General features: G+C 42.3%; 1 protein-coding gene across 4 annotated transcripts; it reads left to right on the top strand.

Annotated features, from left to right (window-relative positions):
* Positions 1-20,834, top strand: LOC115133367 (uncharacterized). 4 transcript variants are annotated; one of them, XM_065021818.1, is made up of 25 exons: positions 1-258; positions 530-593; positions 1,066-1,128; positions 2,658-2,714; positions 6,951-7,028; positions 7,161-7,220; positions 7,335-7,397; positions 7,532-7,606; positions 7,809-7,874; positions 7,983-8,054; positions 8,157-8,222; positions 8,378-8,443; positions 10,483-10,554; positions 10,664-10,735; positions 10,826-10,903; positions 11,042-11,107; positions 11,432-11,515; positions 11,622-11,705; positions 12,183-12,236; positions 12,372-12,620; positions 14,430-14,469; positions 14,567-14,618; positions 14,937-15,351; positions 16,020-16,217; positions 17,159-20,834. In XM_065021818.1, exons 2-25 carry the CDS (start codon positions 531-533, stop codon positions 17,441-17,443), a joined length of 2,478 nt encoding a protein of 825 aa, XP_064877890.1. In that variant the 5' UTR covers positions 1-258; position 530; the 3' UTR covers positions 17,444-20,834. The 4 variants fall into 4 exon arrangements, with proteins under 4 accessions (XP_064877890.1, XP_064877891.1, XP_064877892.1 ...); XM_065021820.1 differs by having other exon boundaries at positions 2-258; positions 530-699; XM_065021819.1 differs by lacking the exon at positions 7,161-7,220.
* The last annotated feature ends 1,479 nt before the right edge of the window (positions 20,835-22,313 follow it).

Genomic DNA, 22,313 nt, shown 5'->3' with positions numbered 1-22,313 from the left:
AAACCAGAATGACAAGTCACAAGGGCAGTGACGGAATTTCAGATAAAATGAGTTTAACAAACCGGAGCAGAAAGAACAAAGTTGAATGCCGTCAAGTTTGTGTTGACCATATTCCGCGTCAGTAGGCTAGTTCCCATCGCTGCAAAACCAGTTTGACAAGTCATAAGGGAAGTGACGGAATATCAGAAGTATTTTCCTTCGCGTTTTCTACAGCCCTACTGTAACACCTCAATTATAACTTATATGTGCCATATTAAGGTAGGCTTTAATGCTTCATATTATCGTATTGCATAATGTTGTGAGTGATGATAACAACCAACGCTATTGTAGTAGGCTAAATATATCCCAGTCGTGTGTTGTATTGACATTGATTAACCTAGTCAAAGTCAACTCAAGGTAGTTCTGTTTCTGACCGGTATCAGTGGTTATAGGGACACATATAACACAAGGGTACTATACAACCTGATTGTGTGTGTGTTCTATTCGAGTCATGTGTTTCTCATGTGTCACTTTTGTGTATGTAACACAGTATGAATAGTCCGCGAAGGGACAACAAGTCTTCTCCAGTGGTTCCTCCCAGACCCAGCAGCGAGGTAGGGCACTGATTGAATACACACACTAGAGCTGGAACGATAAACCGAAAAGTATCGAACAGACCGATTACTTATCGCAGGCATTTTGCTGATCTCGATCATTACGGTAAGTAGCCTATACTCGAGAAATGTGAAGTTTGAAAATGAGATGTTTGTTAATATGGTTAATTGGGACAATGATTTCTACAACCATCAACATTAGTAGTAGTAGTAGTTTAAGTACTAGTTTGTAAAAACTGTAATGCACAGTAATGTTATAAACGTATCATTGTTTTTACCCCCCACCCAACCCCAGTGTCCCATTGAATCCAGTGAGCTCATGTTATGTGTGTATGTGGTTGTGTGAATCCTGATACAAAAAAAGTGTCCTTATTGAATGGACAAATAGTGTTTCTTTCATCGTTCTTTTTGTAATTCATTCGTTTATTCATTCAATTGGTCCATGATATTGATGTCTTCTGTCTTCACACAGGAGATGAGCAACCCAACCGCACACCGCTTGAACAAAGAGAATGATACGAGCAGTAACTCACAGGTATCAAATCAAATTGTATTTGTCACATGCGCCGAATACAACCTTACACCTGCTTACTTACAAGCCCTTTAACCAACGATGCAGTTTTAAGAAAATACCCCCAAAATTAAGCGATAAGAACAACAAATAATTAAAGAGCAGCAGTAAATAACAATAGCGGGACTATATACAGGGGGTACCGGTAATCCTATTTTCCCTAAACCTAACCACTGACCCTTAACCCTACCACTAATTCTAACCCTAAACCTAACCACTGACCCTTAACCCTAACACTAATTCTAACCACTGACCCTTAACCCTAACACTAATTCTAACCCTAAACCTAACCACTGACCCTTAACCCTAACACTAATTCTAACCCTAAACCTAACCACTGACCCTTAACCCTAACACTAATTCTAACCCTAAACCTAACCACTGACCCTTAACACTAATTCTAACCCTAAACCTAACCACTGACCCTTAACACTAATTCTAACCCTAAACCTAACCACTGACCCTTAACCCTAACACTAATTCTAACCACTGACCCTTAACCCTAACACTAATTCTAACCCTAAACCTAACCACTGACCCTTAACCCTAACACTAATTCTAACCCTAAACCTAACCACTGACCCTTAACCCTAACACTAATTCTAACCCTAAACCTAACCACTGACCCTTAACCCTAACACTAATTCTAACCCTAAACCTAACCACTGACCCTTAACCCTAACACTAATTCTAACCCTAAACCTAAGCCCAAAATAGCCTGCTTTTAGCAACGCGGGTGTATTTCCATTCACTAGCAATGCTTTCAATTGTATTGGGTTGCACAAAAACAGTCCACAGGAAGACAGAAGTTAAATACAAATCCATTTGGTCATTATGACAGAGGTGATTTGAGACAAAATATCGTAAGGATCGTATTATTAAACAGAATTTCCAAACGTGGGTGTGTCGTAGACCCACTTCCTCTCGGCTTACCTCATGTCAAAATAGATGTCCTGCACATGCGTCATAAGTGGGCAAAAAAGGAATAACTTGTGTTGGACTTATATTTTGACATGAGGTAAAGCCGAGAGGAAGTGGGTCTACGAAACACCCACGTTTGGAAAGTCTGTTTAATAATACAATCCTTTCGATATTTTGTCTCAAATTCCTGTCCACTGGCACAGTAAGTTGAAATGGAATTGTATTTCACTTCTGGATTCCCGCAGACTGTTTTTGTGCAACCCAATACAACTGAAAGCAACACCATTGTATGTAAAAATGCCCACTTTGCTAAGAGCAGCTAATACATCCCCATTGTATCGTCGGTGAACACAACACTAATGAAAAGTTTGTTTTTTACAGACGATACAACGATGCAGTTGATGCAATTGACTGTTAACCATGATCAAACAATTGTTTTCAGGAGAATAACACTGAGAGTGAGCTGCTCCCCAAAACCAAGGTTATAAAAGGCTTCAACTGAGCATGCTCTCTCTGCCCATTGTAAGTAGATTTTGTGATGAGTTGTGTTTTTGTTTGTTTCTTTCCAACAGAGGACTGGGATGATGGGAGTCATGCAGAAAATCAACCCGTTCAAAACTACGACACAGGTTACTACATCAGTAATGTTAAATAGATTACTATTTTCATAGCCTAGTCCCAGATCAGTTAGTTCTGCTCAAATCAAATCACATTTTATTGGTCACATACACATGTTTAGCAGATGTTATTCCGGGTGTAGCAAAATGCTTGTGTTTCTAGCTGCAACAGTACAGTAATATCTCTTTTCTAAATTGTAGAATAACATCAAAACTATCAAATAACAAATATGGAATCATGTAGTAATCAAAAAAGTGTTAAACATATCAAAATATATTTTATATTTGAGATTCTTCAAAGTAGCCACCCTTTGCCTTGATGACAGCTTTGCACACTCTTGGCATTCTCTCAACCAGCTTCATGAGGTAGTCACATGGAATGCATTTCAATTAAAAGGTGTGCCTTGTTAAAAATCTATTTCTGGAATTTCTTCTTTCCTTCTTAATATGTTTGAGCCAATCAGTTCTGTTGTGACAAGGTATGGTTGGTATACAGAAGATAGCCCTATTTGCTAAAAGACCAAGTCCATATTATGGCAAGAACATCTCAAATAAGCAAAGAGAAACAACGGTCCGTCATTACTTTAAGACATGAATGTCAGTCAATCCAGAAGATGTGTACGTTTCTTCAAGTGCAGTCGCAAAAATGATCAAGCGCTATGATGAAACTGGCTCTCATGAGGATCGCCACAGAAAGGAAGACCCAGAGTTACCTCTGCTGCAGAGTTAACTGCACTTCAGATTGCAGCCCAAATAAAGGCTTCACAGAGTTCAAGTAACAGACACATCTCAACATCAACTGTTCAGAGGAGACTGCGTGAATCAGTCCTTCATGGTCGAATTGCTGCAAAGAAACCACTACTAAAGAACATCAATAATAAGAAGAGACTTACTTGGGCCAAGAAACACGAGCAATGGACATTTTGATATTTTTGGATCCAACCGCCGTGTCTTTGTGAGATGCAGAGTAGGTGAACAGATGATCTCTGCATGTGTGGTTCCCACTGTGAAGCATGGAGGAAGAAGTGGGATGTGTGGTGGTGCTTTGCTGGTGACTGTCTGTGATTTATTTAGAATTCAAGGCACATTTAACCAGCATGGCTACCACAGCATTCTGCAGCGATACGCCATCCCATCTGGTTTGCGCTTAGTGGGACTATCATTTGTTTTTCAACAGGAAAATGACCCAAAACACACCTCCAGGTGTGTAAGGGCTATTTGACCAAGGAGAGGGATGGAGTGCTGCATCAGATGACCTGTCCTCCACAATCACTTGACCTCAACCCAATTTAGATGGTTTGGGATGAGTTCAAACCCAGAGTGAAGGAAAAGCAGCCAACGAGTGCTCAGCATATGTGGGAACTCCTTCAAGACTGTTGGAAAAGCATCCCTCATGAAGCTGGTTGAGAGAATGCCAAGAGTGTGCAAAGCTGTCATCAAGGCAAATGGTGGCTACTTTGAAGAATCTAAAATATAAAGTATATTTTGATTTGTTTAACACTTTTTTTGGTTACTGCATGATTCCATAGGTGTTATGTTATGGTTTTGATGTCTTCACTATTATTCTACAGTGTAGAAAATATTACAAATAAAGAAAAACCGTTGAATGAGTAGGTGTGTTCACACTTGACTGTATCACCTTTCAGTTAAGACCCAAATGCAGACTATGTTGAAAAAACAATGTTTACTACAGCAACAGGGGCAGGCAAACGACAGGTCAAGGCAGGCAGGGGTCGATAATCCAGAGTAGTGGCACAGGACGGCAGGCAGGCTTAGTGTCAGGTCAGGTCAGGCAGAGGTCGGTAATCCAGAGTAGGGACAAAGGCACAGGACGGCTGGCAGGCTCAGGGTCAGGGGTAGGCAGAGTGGTCAGCCAGGCGGGCTCAGAGTCAGGACAGGTAAAGGTCATAACCAGGAGAGCGAGAAAAAGAGATATTGGGGAAAAGCAGGAGCTGTGAAAGACCGCTTGTTGACTTGATAAACAAGACGAACTGGCAACAGACAAACCGAGAACACAGGTATAAGTACCCAGGGGATAATTGGGAAGGTGGGCAACACCTGGAGGGGGTGGAGACGAGCACAAAGACAGGAGAAACAGATAAGATCTTTTCCATTTGTACATCTTGGTCATGTTCTGTTATAATTGCCACCCCTCATAGCCTGGTTCCTCTCTACGTTTCTTCCTAGGTTCAGGCCTATCTAGGGAGTTTTTCCTAGCCACCTTGCTTCTACACCTGCATTGCTTGCTGTTTGGGGGTTTAGGCTGGGTTTCTGTAAAGCACTTTGTGACATCGGCTGATGTAAGAAGGGCTTTATAAATACATTTGATTGATTGATCAGGGCATGACAGACTGGTACTGTATCTAGGGCAGCAGCCTCTAAGGTTCAGGATTTCATATATGGGTGGAAGCTGCCTAGTGATGGTTATTTAACAGTCTGAGGGCCTTGAGAAAGAAGATGTTATTCAGTCTCTCAGTCCCAGCTTTGATGCACCTGTACTGATCTCGCCTTCTGGATGATAGTTGGGTGAACAAGCAATGGCTCGGGTGGTTGTTGTTCTTGATCTTGTTGGCCTTCCTGTGACATCGGGTGCTGTAGGGTTCCTGGAGGGCAGGTAGTTTGCCCACTGTGATGTGTTGGGCAGACCGCACCACCCTCTGGAGAGCCCTGCGGTTGTGGGTGTTGCAGTTGCCGTACCAGGCGGTGATACAGCCCGACAGGAGGCTCTCAATTGTGCATCTGTAAAAGTTTGTGAGGGTTTTTAGGAGCAAGACAAATTTCTTCAGCCTCCTGAGGTTGAAGAGGCGTTGTTGTGCCACCTTCACCACACTGTGGGTGGACCATTTCAGATTGTCAGTGATGTGTACACCGAGAAACTTGAATCTTTCCACCTTCTCAACTGCAGTCCCGTCAAAGTGGATAGGGGCTTGCTCCCTCTGCTGTTTCCTGAAGTCCATGATCATCTCCTTTATTCTGTTTACGTTGAGTGAGATGTTATTTTCCTGGTACCACACTCCCAGGGCCCTCACCTCCTCCCTGTTGGCTGTCTCGTCATTGTTGGTAATCAGGCCTTCTATTGTTGTGTCAAGGGAGTACAGGAGGGGGCTATGCACGCGCTCTTGTTGGACCCCTGTGTTGAGGATCAGTGAAGTGGAGGTGTTGTTTCCTACCTTCACCACCTGGGGGCGGCCCATCAGGAAGTCCAGGGCGCAGTTCAGACCCAGGGCCCTGAGCTTAATGATGCGCTTGGAGGGTACTATGGTGTTGAATGCTGAGCTATAGTCAATTAACCGCATTCTTACATGAGTATTCCTCTTGTCCAGATGGGATAGGGCATTGTGCAGTGCGATGGCGATTGCATCATCTGTGGATCTATTGGGGCGGTAAGCAAACTGAAGTGGGTCTAGGGTGTCAGGTAAGATAGAGGTGATATGATCCTTAATAAGCAAATTAGGCACATTTGTGCAGTCTGATACAACATTTTGAACAGAAATGCAATGGTTTATTGAATCAGTCTTAAACTTTGCGCATACACTGCTGCCATCTAGTGGCCAAAATCTACATTTCACCTGGGCTGGAATAATACATTAGGTCCTTTCTCTTGCATTTCAAAGATGATGGTACAAAAAAAATACAAAAGAACGGTTGTTGTTTTCTTTTTATTATCTTTTACCAGATATATTGTGTTATATTCTCTGACATTCCTTTCACATTTCCACAACCTTCAAAGTGTTTCCTTTCAAATGGTACCAAGAATATGCATATCCTTGCTTCAGGGTCTGAGCTACAGGCAGTTAGATTTGTGTATGTCATTTTAGGCAAAAATTGAAAGAAATGGGATGATTCTTAAGAGGTTTTAACTAACCTCTCAAAGCACTTCATGATGACAGAAGCGAGTGCTGTGGGCGATAGTCATTTAGTTCAGTTACCTTTGCTTTGCAAACTCCTAAGGTCATTGTCACACCAACTCCCGTAGGAGTTGGCAAGGCATACAAATATACTATTTTTCTATTTGGCAAGGCAGGATAAACTGATCTGGGACCAGGGACTGTATTAAAAAAGTGCCTCACAGTAGGAGTTCTGATCTAGGATCAGTTTAGCCTTTCATATCATAATGAATAAGATAGGGAGAACGTCATCCGAGATCAGCACTCATTCTCTGAGACGCTTTATAAATACAGGAACAGACTACTATTTTTAGTGGAAACAAACACCAAAGATCCTCATTGATCCTTCTCTTCCACCCAGGCCTCCTCTACAGCCAGTACAGCTACAGATCCAGTGTCAGAGAAGACTGTGGATGGAAATGTCCCTGAAGTGAAACAGGTAGATTTCTGCTCTGCATACTCTGTATCTAAACTGATCTGACTTGTCAGACTTCTGGTCCATGAATAATGAACAAAAAAAAGATCTGTGTGATATTAATTGAGGGAACCATAATGATTGTATGTGTTGCAGAACCTGGGTATGTTTAAAGGAGTGACACAGAAAGTCAACCCATTCAGGTCCTCTACACAGGTATTAGCCATAATCCAGTTGATCATACTATGTTGTTCAACACTATGTTTTTTTACATTTAGTACCTGTGTGTTTGTGTGTGTGTGTGTGTGTGTGTGTGTGTGTGTGTTTTAGGCGAGAAAAGAGGACCCTCCAAAAGAAACTGTGGATCAGGAAAAGCTACCAGAAGGCAAACAGGTAAACCTGTCTGTTCATCCTTGAATCGAAAGCATCATTATCCTGATTCTAGGACTATATTAGTGAGTAGAGTAAAATGGTATTGTTGCTGCTGTACTGAAAGGACTTTTTGTGTCACTTGTGCACCTTTTCAGGTCTTCCAGAACCCTGGAATGTTCACGGGAATGATGCAAAAAGTCAACCCTTTCAAATCCACAGCACAGACACAGGTCGTGAAGATGAGTTCACTTGGTCACATTACAGTCGTCTCCTGAAATACATTTGTTCACCCTGTATCATATTGCAAAACAATAGTAATATTTAGGACTGATAATTAGAATGACGTTACTCATGCAAAGCAGTAAATATTCAAATTCGCTCTTTTCTCTCTCTCCCTTTCCCTTCCTATCCTCATGTTTTGAGGACACTCAGTCGATACACAGTGATCTGTCCTCCAGTGCTGGCAGTCTGGCCGAGAACACCACAACAGAAAGACAAGTACAGCACATGTCAAAATAATGTCCTACCATGTAGTCTGCCAAGTTACACACCAAGGCCTATTGAAGACTATTCTGTACATTCGTTATCTAATTGCGTGTGTTTCAGGTGAGGCAGGAGGATCCTTCGACAGACACTGTAGGTCACCAAGTGACAGCGAAGCTACCTGAAGCCAAGCAGGTAAAGATGTTTATCCGTGTTCAGTATAATAATGAGTTGAGGAACTTTAAGAGCGGATCATTCTGAAAGGGATTTGTATGTCATGTGGTTTTGCTTTTGCAGAACCCTGGAATGTTCACGGGAATGATGCAGAAAGTCAACCCATTCAAGTCTACAGCACAGAATCAGGTACTCATGTCGATGATGGTGATGATGATAATGCTGTATCATATTGCGATGAAACATTTTTGGACGGATGCTTTTGGTTATGTAAAATGCCAAGCTGTGCCAAATACTCTAAGTCACCGTTTTCCTCATTTCTCCATTTCTCTCCTCGTTTTCAGGATACTCAGGCCGTACACAGCAATCTGTCTTCCAGTGCTGACAGTCTGGCTTCTACAGGAAGACAGGTACAATACAGCATATATACAAAATAAAATACATATATATGTGTATGTCACGTGCTTCATAAACAACAGGTGTTGACTTAACAGTGAAATGCTAACTTAGGGGCCCTTCCCAACAATGCAGAGAGAGAGAAAATAGACACATAATAGAACAGTAAAACACAGAATAATAGATACACAATGAGTAACGATATACACGGGGTATCCAGTACAGAGTCGATGTACAGGGGAGTGAGATAATTGAGGTAGATATGTACATATAACTAGGAACAAAGTGACAGATGGAAAATAATAGCACCGGCATATGTGATGAGTCAAAAAAGTGAGTATATACAGTTGAAGTCGGAAGTTTACATACACTTTAGCCAAACACATTTAAACTCAGTTTTTCACAATTCCTGACATTTAATCCTAGTAAAAATTCCTTGCCTTAGGTTAGGATCACCACTTTATTTTAAGAATGTGAAATGTCAGAATAATAGTAGAGATTGATTGATTTAATATTTTATTTCTTTCATCACATTGCCAGTGGGTCAGAAGTTTACATACACTCAATTAGTATTTGGTAGCATTGCCTTTAAATTGTTTAACTTGGGTCAAACGTTTTGGGTAACCTTCCACAAGCTTCCCACATAAGTTGGGTGAATTTTGGCCCATTCCTCCTGACAGAGCTGGTGTAACTGAGTCAGGTTTGTAGGCCTCCTTGCTCGCACAGACTTTTTCAGTTCTGCCCACAAATGTTCTATAGGATTGAGGTCAGGGTGTTGTGATGGCCACTCCAATACCTTGACTTTGTTGTCCTTAAGCAATTTGCCACAACTTTGGAAGTATGCTTGGGGGCATTGTCCAATTGGAAGAACCATTTGCGACCAAGCTTTAACTTCCTGACTGATGGCTTGAGATGTTGCTTCAGTATATCCACATCATTTTTCTGCCTCATGATGCCATCTATTTTGTGAAGTGTACCAGTCCTTCCTGCAGCAAAGCACCCCCAGAACATGATGCTGCCACCCCCGTGCTTCACGGTTGGGATGGTGTTCTTCGTCTTGCAAGCCTCCCCCTTTTTTCCCCAAACATAACGATGGTCATTATGGCAAACAGTTCTATTTTTGTTTCATTAGACCAGAGGACATTTCTCCAAAAAGTACTATCTTTGTCCCCATGTGCAGTTGCAAACCGTAATCTGGCTTTTTTATGGAGGTTTTGGAGCGGTGACTTCTTCCTTGCTGAGCGGCCTTTCAGGTTATGTTGATATAGGACTCGTTTTTACTGTGGATATAGATACTTTTGTACCTGTTTCCTCCAGTATCTTCACAAGGTCCTTTGCTGTTGTTCTGGGATTGATTTGCACTTTTCGCACCAAAGTATGTTCATCTCTAGGAGACAGAATTTGTCTCCTTCCTGAACGGTATGACAGCTACATGGTCCCATGGTGTTTATACTTGCAAACTATTGTTTGTACAGATGAACATGGTAGCTTCAGGCATTTGGAAATTGCTCCCAAGGATAAACCGGACTTGTGGAGATCTACAAATTTTGGGCTGATTGGCTGATTTCTTTTTGATTTTTCCCATGATGTCAAGCAAAGAGGCACTGAGTTTGAAGGTTGGCCTTGAAATACATCCACAGGTACACCTCCAATGGACTTAAATGTTGTCGATTAGCCTATCAGAAGCTTCTAAAGCCATGACATCATTTTCTGGAATTTTCCAAGCTGTTAAAAGGCACAGTCGACTTAGTGTATGTAAACTTCTGACCCACTGGACTTGTGATACAGTGAATTATTAGTGAAATCATTTGTCTGTAAACAGTTGTTGGAAAAAATGACTTGTCCTAACCGACTTGCCAAAACAATAGTTTGTTAACAAAGACATTTGTGGAGTGGTTGAAAAACGAGTTTTAATTACTCCAACTGTACCATTTAGACCCCTCAATGATATGTCCCCTAGTGTGAACTGCACATGTACAGGGTTATCAGAACACAAGTCCTTTCCTATTCAAGACTATGTTTTACATTTGGTATCCATTTGTGTGTATTGTAGGTGATAAAGGATGACCCTCTAACCGACTGTGTGGATCACCATGCCACAGAAAAGCTACCAGAAAGCAAACCGGTAAACCTGTTCATGAGGCATAAATAAGATCTACTCATAAAGACGTTTTTTTTCTTCTGCCGTCATACAAAAGATTTGTGTGCCATGTGTTCAACTTTGTGTATTGCAGCAGCAGAATCCTGGAATGTTTATGGGAATGGTGCAAAAAGTCAACCCTTTCAAATCTACAACACCGATTCAGGTAGCCGTGGTGATTATGATCAACCTGTATCACGTTGCAAAGTTACGCTAAATATTCAAATGGACTATTTTCTCTCTGCCTTCTTTTCAGGACACCCAGTCTATACACAGTGATCTTTCCTCCAGTTCTGGCAGTCTGGCTGAGAGTAACAGTTCTGCAGGCAAACAGGTAAACCTGTTTATCCCAGGTGCTGAGGCATACACCTTCTTAGTATAGAAATAGAACCGTGCTAGTAAGAGGAACATTTTATTATCGTAGTGATATTATCACTACTAAGTGATTTCTGTGTTCACCTGTTTTTTTCAGAACCCTGGGATGTTCAAGGGAATGATGCAGAAAGTCAACCCATTCAAATCTACAGCACTGACCCAGGTAGCCTACACACCCTTGTCGTGATGCAAAGGAAGGTCCGATAGTTTAGACCAGAGTTTCCCAAACCGGTTCTGGAGTAACCCCAGCCAGTCCAGTTATTTGATGTATTCCAGAACTACCACTGCTGATTCAACAAATGCAGGGCTTGATGATGAGGAGATCATTTGAATCAGCTGTTCTGGAGTTCATCGAAGACGTGGACTGGCTGCGGGGTACACCGAAGGAGAGGTTTGTGAAACCTGGTAGAATGTCACTATATGCAAAATGGCAAATGATTTAAATACTCCCCCTCTCTTCCTCACACTCCCTTCCTCTCCATTTCAGGAGACTCAGCCGTCATACAGCGATTCATCCTCCAGTTCTGACAGTCTGAGTGACACCAGCGTCTTCAGTCCTGCGGAGAATCAGGTACGACAGCGCGTCTGTGATGTCCCGACCTGCAAAATAAAATGCAATTGCATATTTCCCGCACAAGGTTAGCTAAAATAACAACTTGCTCCATCCCTTGTCACAGACCGTGTGGTACACAGACAACGAAGCAACTTCTTCAGTGAAAAGTGGACCTCCACCACCAGAAGAAAATAAGAAAAGGACTGGGGCACGTCGCCTTTTTATTTAATCATACTATTATATTATCCAATCAAATGTATTTTAAAATTAAGCAATAAGGCCAGAGGGATTGTGGTATATGGCCAATATACCTTGGCTAAGGGCCGTTCTTATGCCCGACGCAAAACAGAGTGCCTCGATACAGGCTTTAGCCATGGTATATTGGCCATATACCACAAACACCAGAGGTGCCTTATTTCTATTATAAACTGGTCGCCAACATAATTAGAGCAGTAAAAAAATACATGTTTTGTCATACCCGTGGTATGCGGTCTGATATACCATGGCTGTCAGCCAATCAACATTCAGGGCTCGAACCACCCAGTTAATAAAGCCATTTTTACATCAGCACTTGTCACAAAGTACTACACTATAACACTATCATCCTATTTAAGTACATCATCTACATAGGGCCTCTTCATAGGGCGTGTGTTCTTATGTTTCTGTCTGTTTGTTTCTCTGGTAGACATTCCAAATCCGAAGGATTCTCCCTGGTGCCCTGTTTGGCAATGAAGCTAAAGTAAACATATTTCCACTCTCTTCCTTTTGGTCTTAGTTATGCCTGTCTTTTTTTTACTCTAGGTGTGTTATTTTCTTAATTTTCAGTTACAGTTTAATAATATCTTCACTTATATTCATCTTTATTTTCCTACAGAATACTGATGCTCAGCCCACAGCCCAGGCGGGCCAAGTGGATGTCCAGACACTGGAGATGGCTGCAGTGCCAGTACCTGGTGAAGGAAACCCACCGGACAGTGAGGATGTATGTATCACATGTACTATGTTGCATTATGATACTTCCGAACTCACCATGACATTTCTTATATTGCATTATAACACTATGACACTGGAGATGGCTGCAGTGCCAGTACCTGGTGAAGGAAACCCACCGGACAGTGAGGATGTACAGTATATCACAAAAGTGAGTACACTTTTCATATGACAACACTGAAGAAATGACACTTTGCTAATGTAAATTAGTGAGTGTACAGCTTGTATAACTATGTAAATTTGCTGTCCCTTCAAAATAACTCAACACACAGCCATTGTCTAAACCGCTGGCAACAAAAGTGAGTACACCACTAAGTGAAAATGTCCAAATCAATATTTTGTGTGGCCACCATAATTTTCCAGCACTGCCTTAACCCTCTTGGGCATGGAGTTCACCAGAGCTTCACAGGTTGCCACTGGAGTCCTCTTCCACTCCTCCATGACGACATCACGGAGCTGGTGGATGTTAGAGACCTTACACTCCTCCACCTTCCGTTTGAGGATGCCCCACAGATGCTCAATAGGGTTTAGGTCTGGAGACATGCTTGGCTAGTCCATCACCTTTACCCTCAGCTTCTTTAGCAAGGCAGTGGTCGTCTTGGAGGTGTGTTTGGGGTCGTTATCATGTTGGAATAATGCCCTGCGGCCCAGTCTCCGAAGGGAGGGGATCATGCTCTGCTTCAGTATATCACAGTACATGTTGGCATTCATGGTTCCCTCAATGAACTGTAGCTCCCCAGTGCCGGCAGCACTCATGCAGCCCCAGACCATGACACTCCCACCACCATGCTTGACTGTAGGCTAGACACACTTGTCTTTGTACTCCTCACCTGGTTGCCGCCACACACGCTTGACACCATCTGAACCAAATAAGTTTATCTTGGTCTCATCAGACCACAGGACATGGTTCCAGTAATCCATGTCCTTAGTCTGCTTGTCTTCAGCCAACTGTTTGCGGGCTTTCTTGTGCATCATCTTTAGAAGAGGCTTCCTTCTGGGACGACAGCCATGCAGACCAATTTGATGCAGTGTACTGCGTATGGTCTGAGCATTGACAGGCTGACCCCCCCCACCCTTTCAACCTCTGCAGCAATGCTGGCAGCACTCATACATCTATTTCCCAAAGACAACCTCTGTATATGACGCTGAGCACGTGCACTCAACTTCTTTGGTCGACCATGGCGAGGCATGTTCTGAGTGGAACCTGTCCAGTTAAACCGCTGTGTGGTCTTGGCCACCGTGCTGCAGCTCAGTTTCAGGGTCTTGGCAATCTTCTTATAGCCCAGGCCATCTTTATGTAGAGCAACAATTATTTTTTTTCAGATCCTCAGAGAGTTCTTTGCCATGAGGTGCCATGTTGAACTTCCAGTGACCAGTCAGTATGAGGGAGTGTGAGAGCGATGACACCAAATTTAACACACCTGCTCCCCATTCACACCTGAGACCTTGTAACACTAACGAGTCACATGACACCAGGGAGGGAAAATGGCTAATTGGGCCCAATTTGGACATTTTCACTTAGGGGTGTATTCACTTTTGTTGCCAGCGGTTTAGACATTAATGGCTATGTGTTGAGTTATTTTGAGGGGACAGCAAATTGACACTGTTATACAAGCTGTACACTCACTACTTTACATTGTAGCAAAGTGTCATTTCTTCAGTGTTGTCACATGAAAAGATATACTCAAATATTTACAAAAATGTGAGGGGTGTACTCACTTTTGTGATATACTGTATATACGTATATTACATGCCCTGTGTTGCATTATAACACTTCATAATTTACTATGACACTGGATAGTGGTTATTGTACATGTATGCTTTACATCGCAATATAACCTTAAAACATATGACTCACTGTGACACTGGTGGGCATAAAAAATATACCTCTGTGTATTCATACTGCATTATGTGTATGTGACTAATAGTATTTTATTCTTAGAGGGAGGAAGGTCTTATGGATTGGTGGCAAACAGTAGAGGGTATGTTTGGCACAGAGCACTATTTTTCACCAGTGTACAAGTGCGTTCTCCCGTCGTTGTTTACAGTAACTACAGCTTATATCTCTGCTCCCCCTAGGTTGGGAAACGTGGAAGGAGTCCAACACCTTTGACGCGGATGAAGGCGAGATGTAAGCATTTTCATGTATTTACCCATTGGTTGTGTCGTTTTAAGAGAAATTGTCAATGTTGGATTTCATACAACGTGTATTAAACGTCTTTAGGGAACCCAACTGAACTGCATAACGCCGAGACATAATATTTATAGTGTAAGATCGGGCTTATTTCTCCAGGATTCCCAAGGTATCGTTGTTTGGAAAAGGATACAAGTTCTTACAAACCCCTCCCTCTCTTTTCTTTCTCAATTATTCGCCACCTTTTCTTATTTGTCCTTCCCCTTTTCTGTCACTCTCTTTCTCCTCCTTCCCCTCTCTCTCTCTCTCTCTCAGGGCAGTGGAGGCGGTGGCGGACCGTGTCTTCATGGCGGCCCGTCTCTTCGTGCGTCTCTTCAACCAGCGCGGGGCCTCCTTACAGCAACGCATCCTGGAGCTCCTATCATTGGCCGACGCCGCCGACAGCTTCCACAAGAAGACTGTGAAGGCCAGCGTGGGGGGCGGAGTCGCCAGCGTTGCTGGGAGCATCACCACTATCACCGGCCTCATCTTGGCGCCGTTCACCATGGGAACGTCGCTCATCGTCACGGCGGTGGGCATCGGCGTTGCGACGGCGGGCGGGGTAGCGTCAGCCTCTGCAAATATTACCGATACGGTGCACTCCAAGACAGACAGGAAGAAGGTGGAGAAGATGATTCAGGATTACCAGGAGGAGATGAAGGTTATCAAGGAGTGTCTGGACTTTTTGCAGGTGGGTGAAGGGTGGAGTTGTCCCTAGATCGGGGGTCGGCAACATGCGGCGCACGTGTCAGGACTGACCCGCGAGTGATTTTTCTTTTGGCCCCCCAAATTCTGTAGTTGTATATCTTTTGGAATTTTTGTTTTAAGTTAAAAAAATCTTAAACGGTAAAATCACCAGGAATTCAGCAAAAAAGTGAGTTTGGTTTAGGAAATCTGTTCCCATGTATTCCCACGAATAAAAAAAGAAACGTGATCGTGTCTCAATGTAATCTAGGTATGAAATTCTTGTTATTTTCAAATGCAATCTCTTTTTGGGCTTAGCTGTGGTCAATTTGCGGTGTATAAATGATCAGAATTATGTTCCGGCCCCCCCGACCATCCACTCTGACAAATCGACCCGCGGCTGAATCTAGTTGCCTATCCCTGCCCTAGATGCTGATCTTAGTTAGTTTAGTATTTTCACCACTAATGGTGAGGTTTCGAATTGGAGGAGGGGAAGCTGATCCTAGATCTGCGCCTAGGGGAAACTTCACCCAGCAGTGTGCAGCTGAGGTGAGGCGGGGGGGATTTGGGTGTCTTGACCTCTGACTTTATATCACGTTGTTGCTTCTTTTCTTACTTTCCCTTTTATTTCTCCCTTGCGCTTTCTCATTCTCCATCTCTCTCCATCCACCTCAGGTCGGTATGGAGACCCTGGAGGAGTGGGACTTTGATCAGTACGTGGACAGCATCTCTAAGAAATATCTCAACCAGAATGTCAAACACGTGATGAAGGAGGGTGGCCGGGCCGGCAAGGCATTACTAATCAACACAGAAAGTCTGATCAACACCGTGCAGGTTCTCAACGTGGCAGGCGGAGCGGCCAAGGCAGCCCAGGTACATGATGATGATAATACATTATTTGTTTGGTACAGATTAGGTGTGTGGACATTTAAAGGTTCAAATATTTCAACTCAATTGGGATACTTGCTTTTCCGCCGCACAAAATTATAATCGCAGTGCAGTTATCACAAAACATTATTTTCTGTGTTATAAAGGCCTAGGGAAAGTTGGCTATAAAGGCCAGGCTATAAAGGCCTGGGGAAAGTTGGCTATAAAGGCCAGGCTATAAAGGCCTGGGGAAAGTTGGCTATAAAGGCCAGGCTATAAAGGCCTGGGGAAAGTTGGCTATAAAGGCCTGGGAAAAGTTGGCTATAAAGGCCAGGCTATAAAGGCCTGGGGAAAGTTGGCTATAAAGGCCAGGCTATAAAGGCCTGGGGAAAGTTGGCTATAAAGGCCAGGCTATAAAGGCCTGGGGAAAGGTGGCTATAAAGGCCAGGCTATAAAGGCCTGGGGAAAGTTGGTTATAAAGGCCTGGGGAAAGTTGGCTATAAAGGCCAGGCTATAAAGGCCTGGGGAAAGTTGGCTATAAAGGCCTGGGGGAAGTTGGCTATAAAGGCCAGGCTATAAAGGCCCGGGGAAAGTTGGCTATAAAGGCCCGGGGAAAGGTGTTTAATCGAAATAAAACCAGAGAGAAAGAGGCAAACTGTAGGCTACTTTGGTGAATTTGCGCGGCATGCAAGACAAGACATTGCTAGATACAGATTACCTTGCCATAAGATACTGACTACCGTTACGCTTGTTCACACTGAGCTGCCCCATCAAGTTGGCGCTAATTTGCAGCGTCCATCCCTAGACTGGGTTTCAAATAGGGAAAAGGAAAAGACAAGAAAACAAATCACTGATCAAAACAAACAATATAGAATAGATCACAAATGGTTCAGTTCTTGATGTTCTCCATGTGCTGATTAGCTTGTCCTAATTTTTTTTTTTTTTAGGTGATGAGTGTCACCACAGGAGTAATGTCGGGTCTCTTCCTGGCCCTGGATGTGTTCTTCCTGGCAAAAGACTCCATCGAGCTCAACAAAGGAGCCAAGACTGAGTTCGCTGGGAAGATCAGGGAAGTGTGTAAGGATCTTCAGAATGGACTGTTGGAGCTCAACCGCATCAAAGAGCAACTGCAGAAAACTATGGATGGGATCGAGGTGGTGGAGGAAGAGGAGGAGGAGGAGGAGGAGGTGTACGAGTCTGATCCAGAGAAACTGGCCCAGTTGGAAGAATGAGTGAAGGAAGAGAGGGAGGGAAGAAAGTTTTCGGTAGTGAAACCGAAGGCGTTTGACCAAAAATGTTGACCAATTTGTTTTGTTACTTATTCCTTTACATGCAGTAGACCTATAATCTGTGCTATGTTTCAGCCAAAAAGGTGCCTGGAATGTTTTTGACATGGCCAAACTTTGCCAAATTGCCACTTTATTTTTCAGTTGAGAATGTAGTGCCTTATTTAATGTAACACCGATGGTGTCACTAGTCTTCTTATTTCTATATTTTGCTCATTTTTATGACTGGTTAGTAGGGGAGAGTTTGGAATGATGACCCATTTTTTACATTCAGCATCACTAGTTCAAACTAAATATAGTATTCTTTCTAACAAAGATATTGAAATATATTTCAGGATGTCATGTATCTCTGGAAATAATCAGAATTCATGTAAACAAAACACCTTTGAAAACACAACTTGTCCAACAAAAGTAGTTTTGTTTTGGGGTAAATTGAGCATAGGGACACATTTCTAACACTTTTAACGTAGGCTCAGGCCCTGGTTTAACCTCATATCCCAGTGATAATGCCTTGCATTACGCCTAGGAAGAAAACACTTCATTTGAGGGCCTAAAGGGGGATGAACCTAACCGAGGAAGGCATTTTTCATCATTTGAGTAATTATGACTAATCATACGGATGGCGAGGTGTCTTCAAAAAACGATGCTTGTTATGTATAAAACTGACAATAATAATCATTTTTATGGGGTATATTGATAGCCAATGGCTCAATTTGACCCTGGCAACAATTTTGACTATATTAGCCCACTCAAGGATGCACTTTCATGCTTCTGTTGGTATAAGACTTGAATTTTAGCTTATAAAGACCCCAAATGATGTATAGAACAATCTACTTTAGTTTAGATACAAGCAGTGGTGTCAAGTACTTAATAAGTAAAAAATACTTTAAAGTCCTACTTAAGTAGTTTTTGGGGGTATCTGTACTTTACTATTCATATTTTGACAACTTTTACTTCACTACTACACTCCTAAAGAAACCTATGTACTTTTTACTCCATACATTTTACCTGACACCCAAAAGTGACATTTTGAATGCTTAGCAGGACAGGAAAATGGTCTAATTCACACTTTTACCAACAGAACATCCCTGGTCATCCCTACTGCCTCTGATCTGGGGGACTCACTAAACACATGCTTCGTTTGTAAATGATGTCTGAGTTGGAGCATGCCCCCGGCTATCAGTAAATACAATAAAAACTGGAACATGTGGCCATCTGCTTTGCTTAATATAAGGAATTTTAAATTATTTATACTTTTACTTTTGATACTTAAGTACATTTTAGCAATTACATTTACTTTTGATTACTTAAGTATATTTAAAACCAAATACTTTTAGACTTTTACTCAAGTACTATTTTACTGGGTGACTTGCTTTTACTTGAGTGTATTTTCTATTATACTCAAGTATGATAATTGGGTAATCTTTCCACAACTGGATACAAGCATGATGAAACCTATAACACAAATTAATTTGACTTTGTGAAAATATGTTTTTTGGAACAAACTTGTTTAACACTTTTTCCATGTGGGTTCTTACCTCTTCCTAACTCTTCCAGTCATTCAAGGGTTTTTCTTTAGTTTGACTATTTTCTACATTGCAGAATAATAGTGAATACATAAACTATCAAATAACACATATGGAATCATGTAGTAACCAAAAAAGTGTTAAACAAATCAAAATATATTTGAGATTCTTCAAAGTAGCCACCCTTTGCCTTGACAACTTTGCACACACTTGGCATTTCCTCAACCAGCTTCATGAGGTAGTCACCTGGAATGCATTTCAGTTAACAGGTGTGCCTTGTTAAAAGTTAATTTGTGGAATTTCATTCCTTAATGCTGAGCCAATCAGTTGTGTTGTGTCAAGTTAGGGGTGGTATACAGAAGATAGCCTTATTTGGTAAAAGACCAAGTCCATATTATGGCAAGAACAGCTCAAATAAGCAAAGAAAAATTACAGTCCATGATTACTTTAAGACATGAAGATCAGTCAATTCTGAAAATCTCAAGAACTTTGAAAGTGTATTGAAGTGCAGTTGAAAAAAACATCAAGTGCTATGATGAAACTGGCTCTCCTGAGGACCGCCACAGGAAGGAAGACCCAGAGTTACCTCTGCTGCAGAGGATATGTTCATTAGAGTTACCAGCCTCAGAAATTGCAGTCCAAATAAATGTTTCACAGAGTTCAAGTAACTGACACATCTCAACATCAACTGTTCAGAGGAGACTACGTGAATCAGGCCTTTCTGGTTGAAACCACTGCTAAAGTAGACCAATAATAAGAAGAGACTTGCTTGGGCCAAAAAACGAGCAATGGACATTAGACCAGAGGAAATATATCCTTTGGTCTGATGAGTCCAAATGTGAGATTTTTGGTACCAACTGCTGTGTCTTTGTGAGACACAGAGTAGGTGAACAGATGATCACTGCATCTGTGGTTCCCACCTTGAAGCATGGAGGAGGAGGTGTGATGGTGTGTGGGTGCTTTGCTGGTGACACTGTCAGTGAATTATTTAGAATTCAAGGCACACTTAACTGGCACGGCTACCACAGCATTCTGCAGCGATACGCCATCCCATCTGGTTTGCGCTTAGTGGGACTATCATTTGTTTTTCAACAGGACAATGACCCAAAACACCTCCAGGCTGTGTAAGGGCTATTTGTCCAAGAAGGAGAGTGATGGACTGCTGCATCAGATGACCTGGCATCCACAAGCACCCAACCTCAACCCAATTGAGATGGTTTGGGATGAGTTGGACTGCTTAGTGAAGGAAAAGCAGCCAACAAGTGCTCAGCATATGTGGGAACTCCTTCAAGACTGTTGGAAAAGCTCTCCAGGTGAAGCTGGTTGAGAGAACGCCAAGAGTGTTCAAAGCTGTCATCAAGGCAAAGGGTGGCTACTTTGAAGAATCTAAAATCTAAAATAGATTTTGATTTGTTTAACACTTTTTTGATTACTACTTTTTTGATTACTATTACTGATTCCATGTGTTATTTTATGGTTTTGATGTCTTCACTATTATTCTACAATATAAAATAAAGAAAAATCCTTGAATGAGTAGGTGTGTCCAAACTTTTGACTGGTACTGTATTTGTCACATGGCAGAGCTACCCCTTTGGAACAACTTACCCCACTTTCCCCTACTGTGAAATATATAGTTATTTTTGTTTTAGTTGAATAGTAATTTAGTTGAATAGTAATATATTTGTATTGTAATATTGTAGATTAAATGTGATATTTTTTATTTATACATGTAGTAGGACCAATAGATATGTTTGGGACTATGATAAATCAAGTCTTTTTCCGAACTTGGTAATAAAGGATTTCTCACTTAATTTGAATTTTTGTTTTGTTTCCTGTCAGACCAGAATATTGGGTGATTATTTTAAATTGTGATCCTTCCCAAGGAATATTAACGCTGCAATGTGTTCAGTTGAATTTGTGGAGGATAAAAGGGTGTGTTATCATTTAAAACCACTAGAGGGTCACTTGTAGTTTTGAGTCAAAGGAATCTGAGCAGCAAAGGAAAGTACCGACTAACCTACAGTATTATGACAATGTTTTTCTCTCTGTCACAGGAAGAGGGCGCTGCCTCTACAGGTATGGGGTTTGATTGAGCTTGATTGATGAAAATGTCAGACTTAGATGTTGCAGATTCAAGATTACATCTACATCAATTTAAAATGAATATACACACAGTGTACAATACATTAAACACTTGTGCTTTCCAAGACTGTGTGAGTGGTCCCAGGAATCAAACCCACTACCCTGGCGTTACAACTGAGCTACCAAGGACCACTATTATCTTTGTCAACCCTGGAGCAATAATGTTTACTTACGGGCCCTTCCCCACAATGCAGAGAGAAAGAAAATAGAGAAACAATAGAAAAATATAATATAACAAGTAATAATAAAAGTAACAATAGATATATAATGAGTAACGATAACTTGGCTATATGTACAAAGGGTACCAGTACCGAGTCAATGTGCAGGAGGGGTACGAGGTAATTGAGGTAGCTATGTACTACGAATAAAGTGAGAGATTAGTAAACAGTAGCAGCAGCATATGTGATGAGTCAAAAATGTTGCGCAAAAAGTTTCCATGTGGGGCCTCCCAAGTGGCACAGCGGTCTAAGGCACTGCATCGCAGTGCTAGCTGCGTCACTACAGATCCTGGTTTGACCCCAGGCTGTATCGCAGCCGACCAGAAGCCCCATGAGGCGGCGGACAATTGGCCCAGCGTTGTCCTAGTGACTCCTGTGGCGGGCCAGGCACAATGCACACTGACTTAGTCACCAGGTGTACAGTGTTTCCTCCGACACATTGGTGTGGCTGGCTTCCAGGTTAAGCGAGCAGTGTGTCAAGAACCAGTGTGGCTTGGCTGGGTCATGTTTCGGAGGATGCATGGCTCTTGACCTTCGCCTCTCCCGAGTCCGTACAGGAGTTGCACTCGACCAATCAGTAGTGGGTGAACAGGGAGTACAGGAGGGCATTAAGCACGTACCCCTAAAGGAGCGCCCGTGTTGAGGGTCAGATTGGCGGATGTGTTGTTGCCTACCCTCACCACCTGGGGGCGTAATGTCATGAAGTCCACGATCCAGTTGCAGAGGGAGGTGTTCTGTCCCAGGGTCCTTAGCTTAGTGATGAGCTTGGAGGGCACTGTGGTGTTAAACGCTGAGCTGTAGTCAATGAACAGCATTCTCACATAGGTGTTCCTTTTTTCCAATTGGGAAAGGGCAGTGTGAAATGCAATAGAGATTGCTTCATATGTGGATCTGTTGGGGCAGTATGCGAATTGCAAAACGGAGTCCCGG

Source organism: Oncorhynchus nerka, linkage group LG8, assembly GCF_034236695.1.
Source record: "Oncorhynchus nerka isolate Pitt River linkage group LG8, Oner_Uvic_2.0, whole genome shotgun sequence".
NCBI lineage: Eukaryota > Metazoa > Chordata > Actinopteri > Salmoniformes > Salmonidae > Oncorhynchus > Oncorhynchus nerka.
Note: the sequence above shows the minus strand (reverse complement) of the source record. Positions and strands in the feature narration are given on the sequence as shown.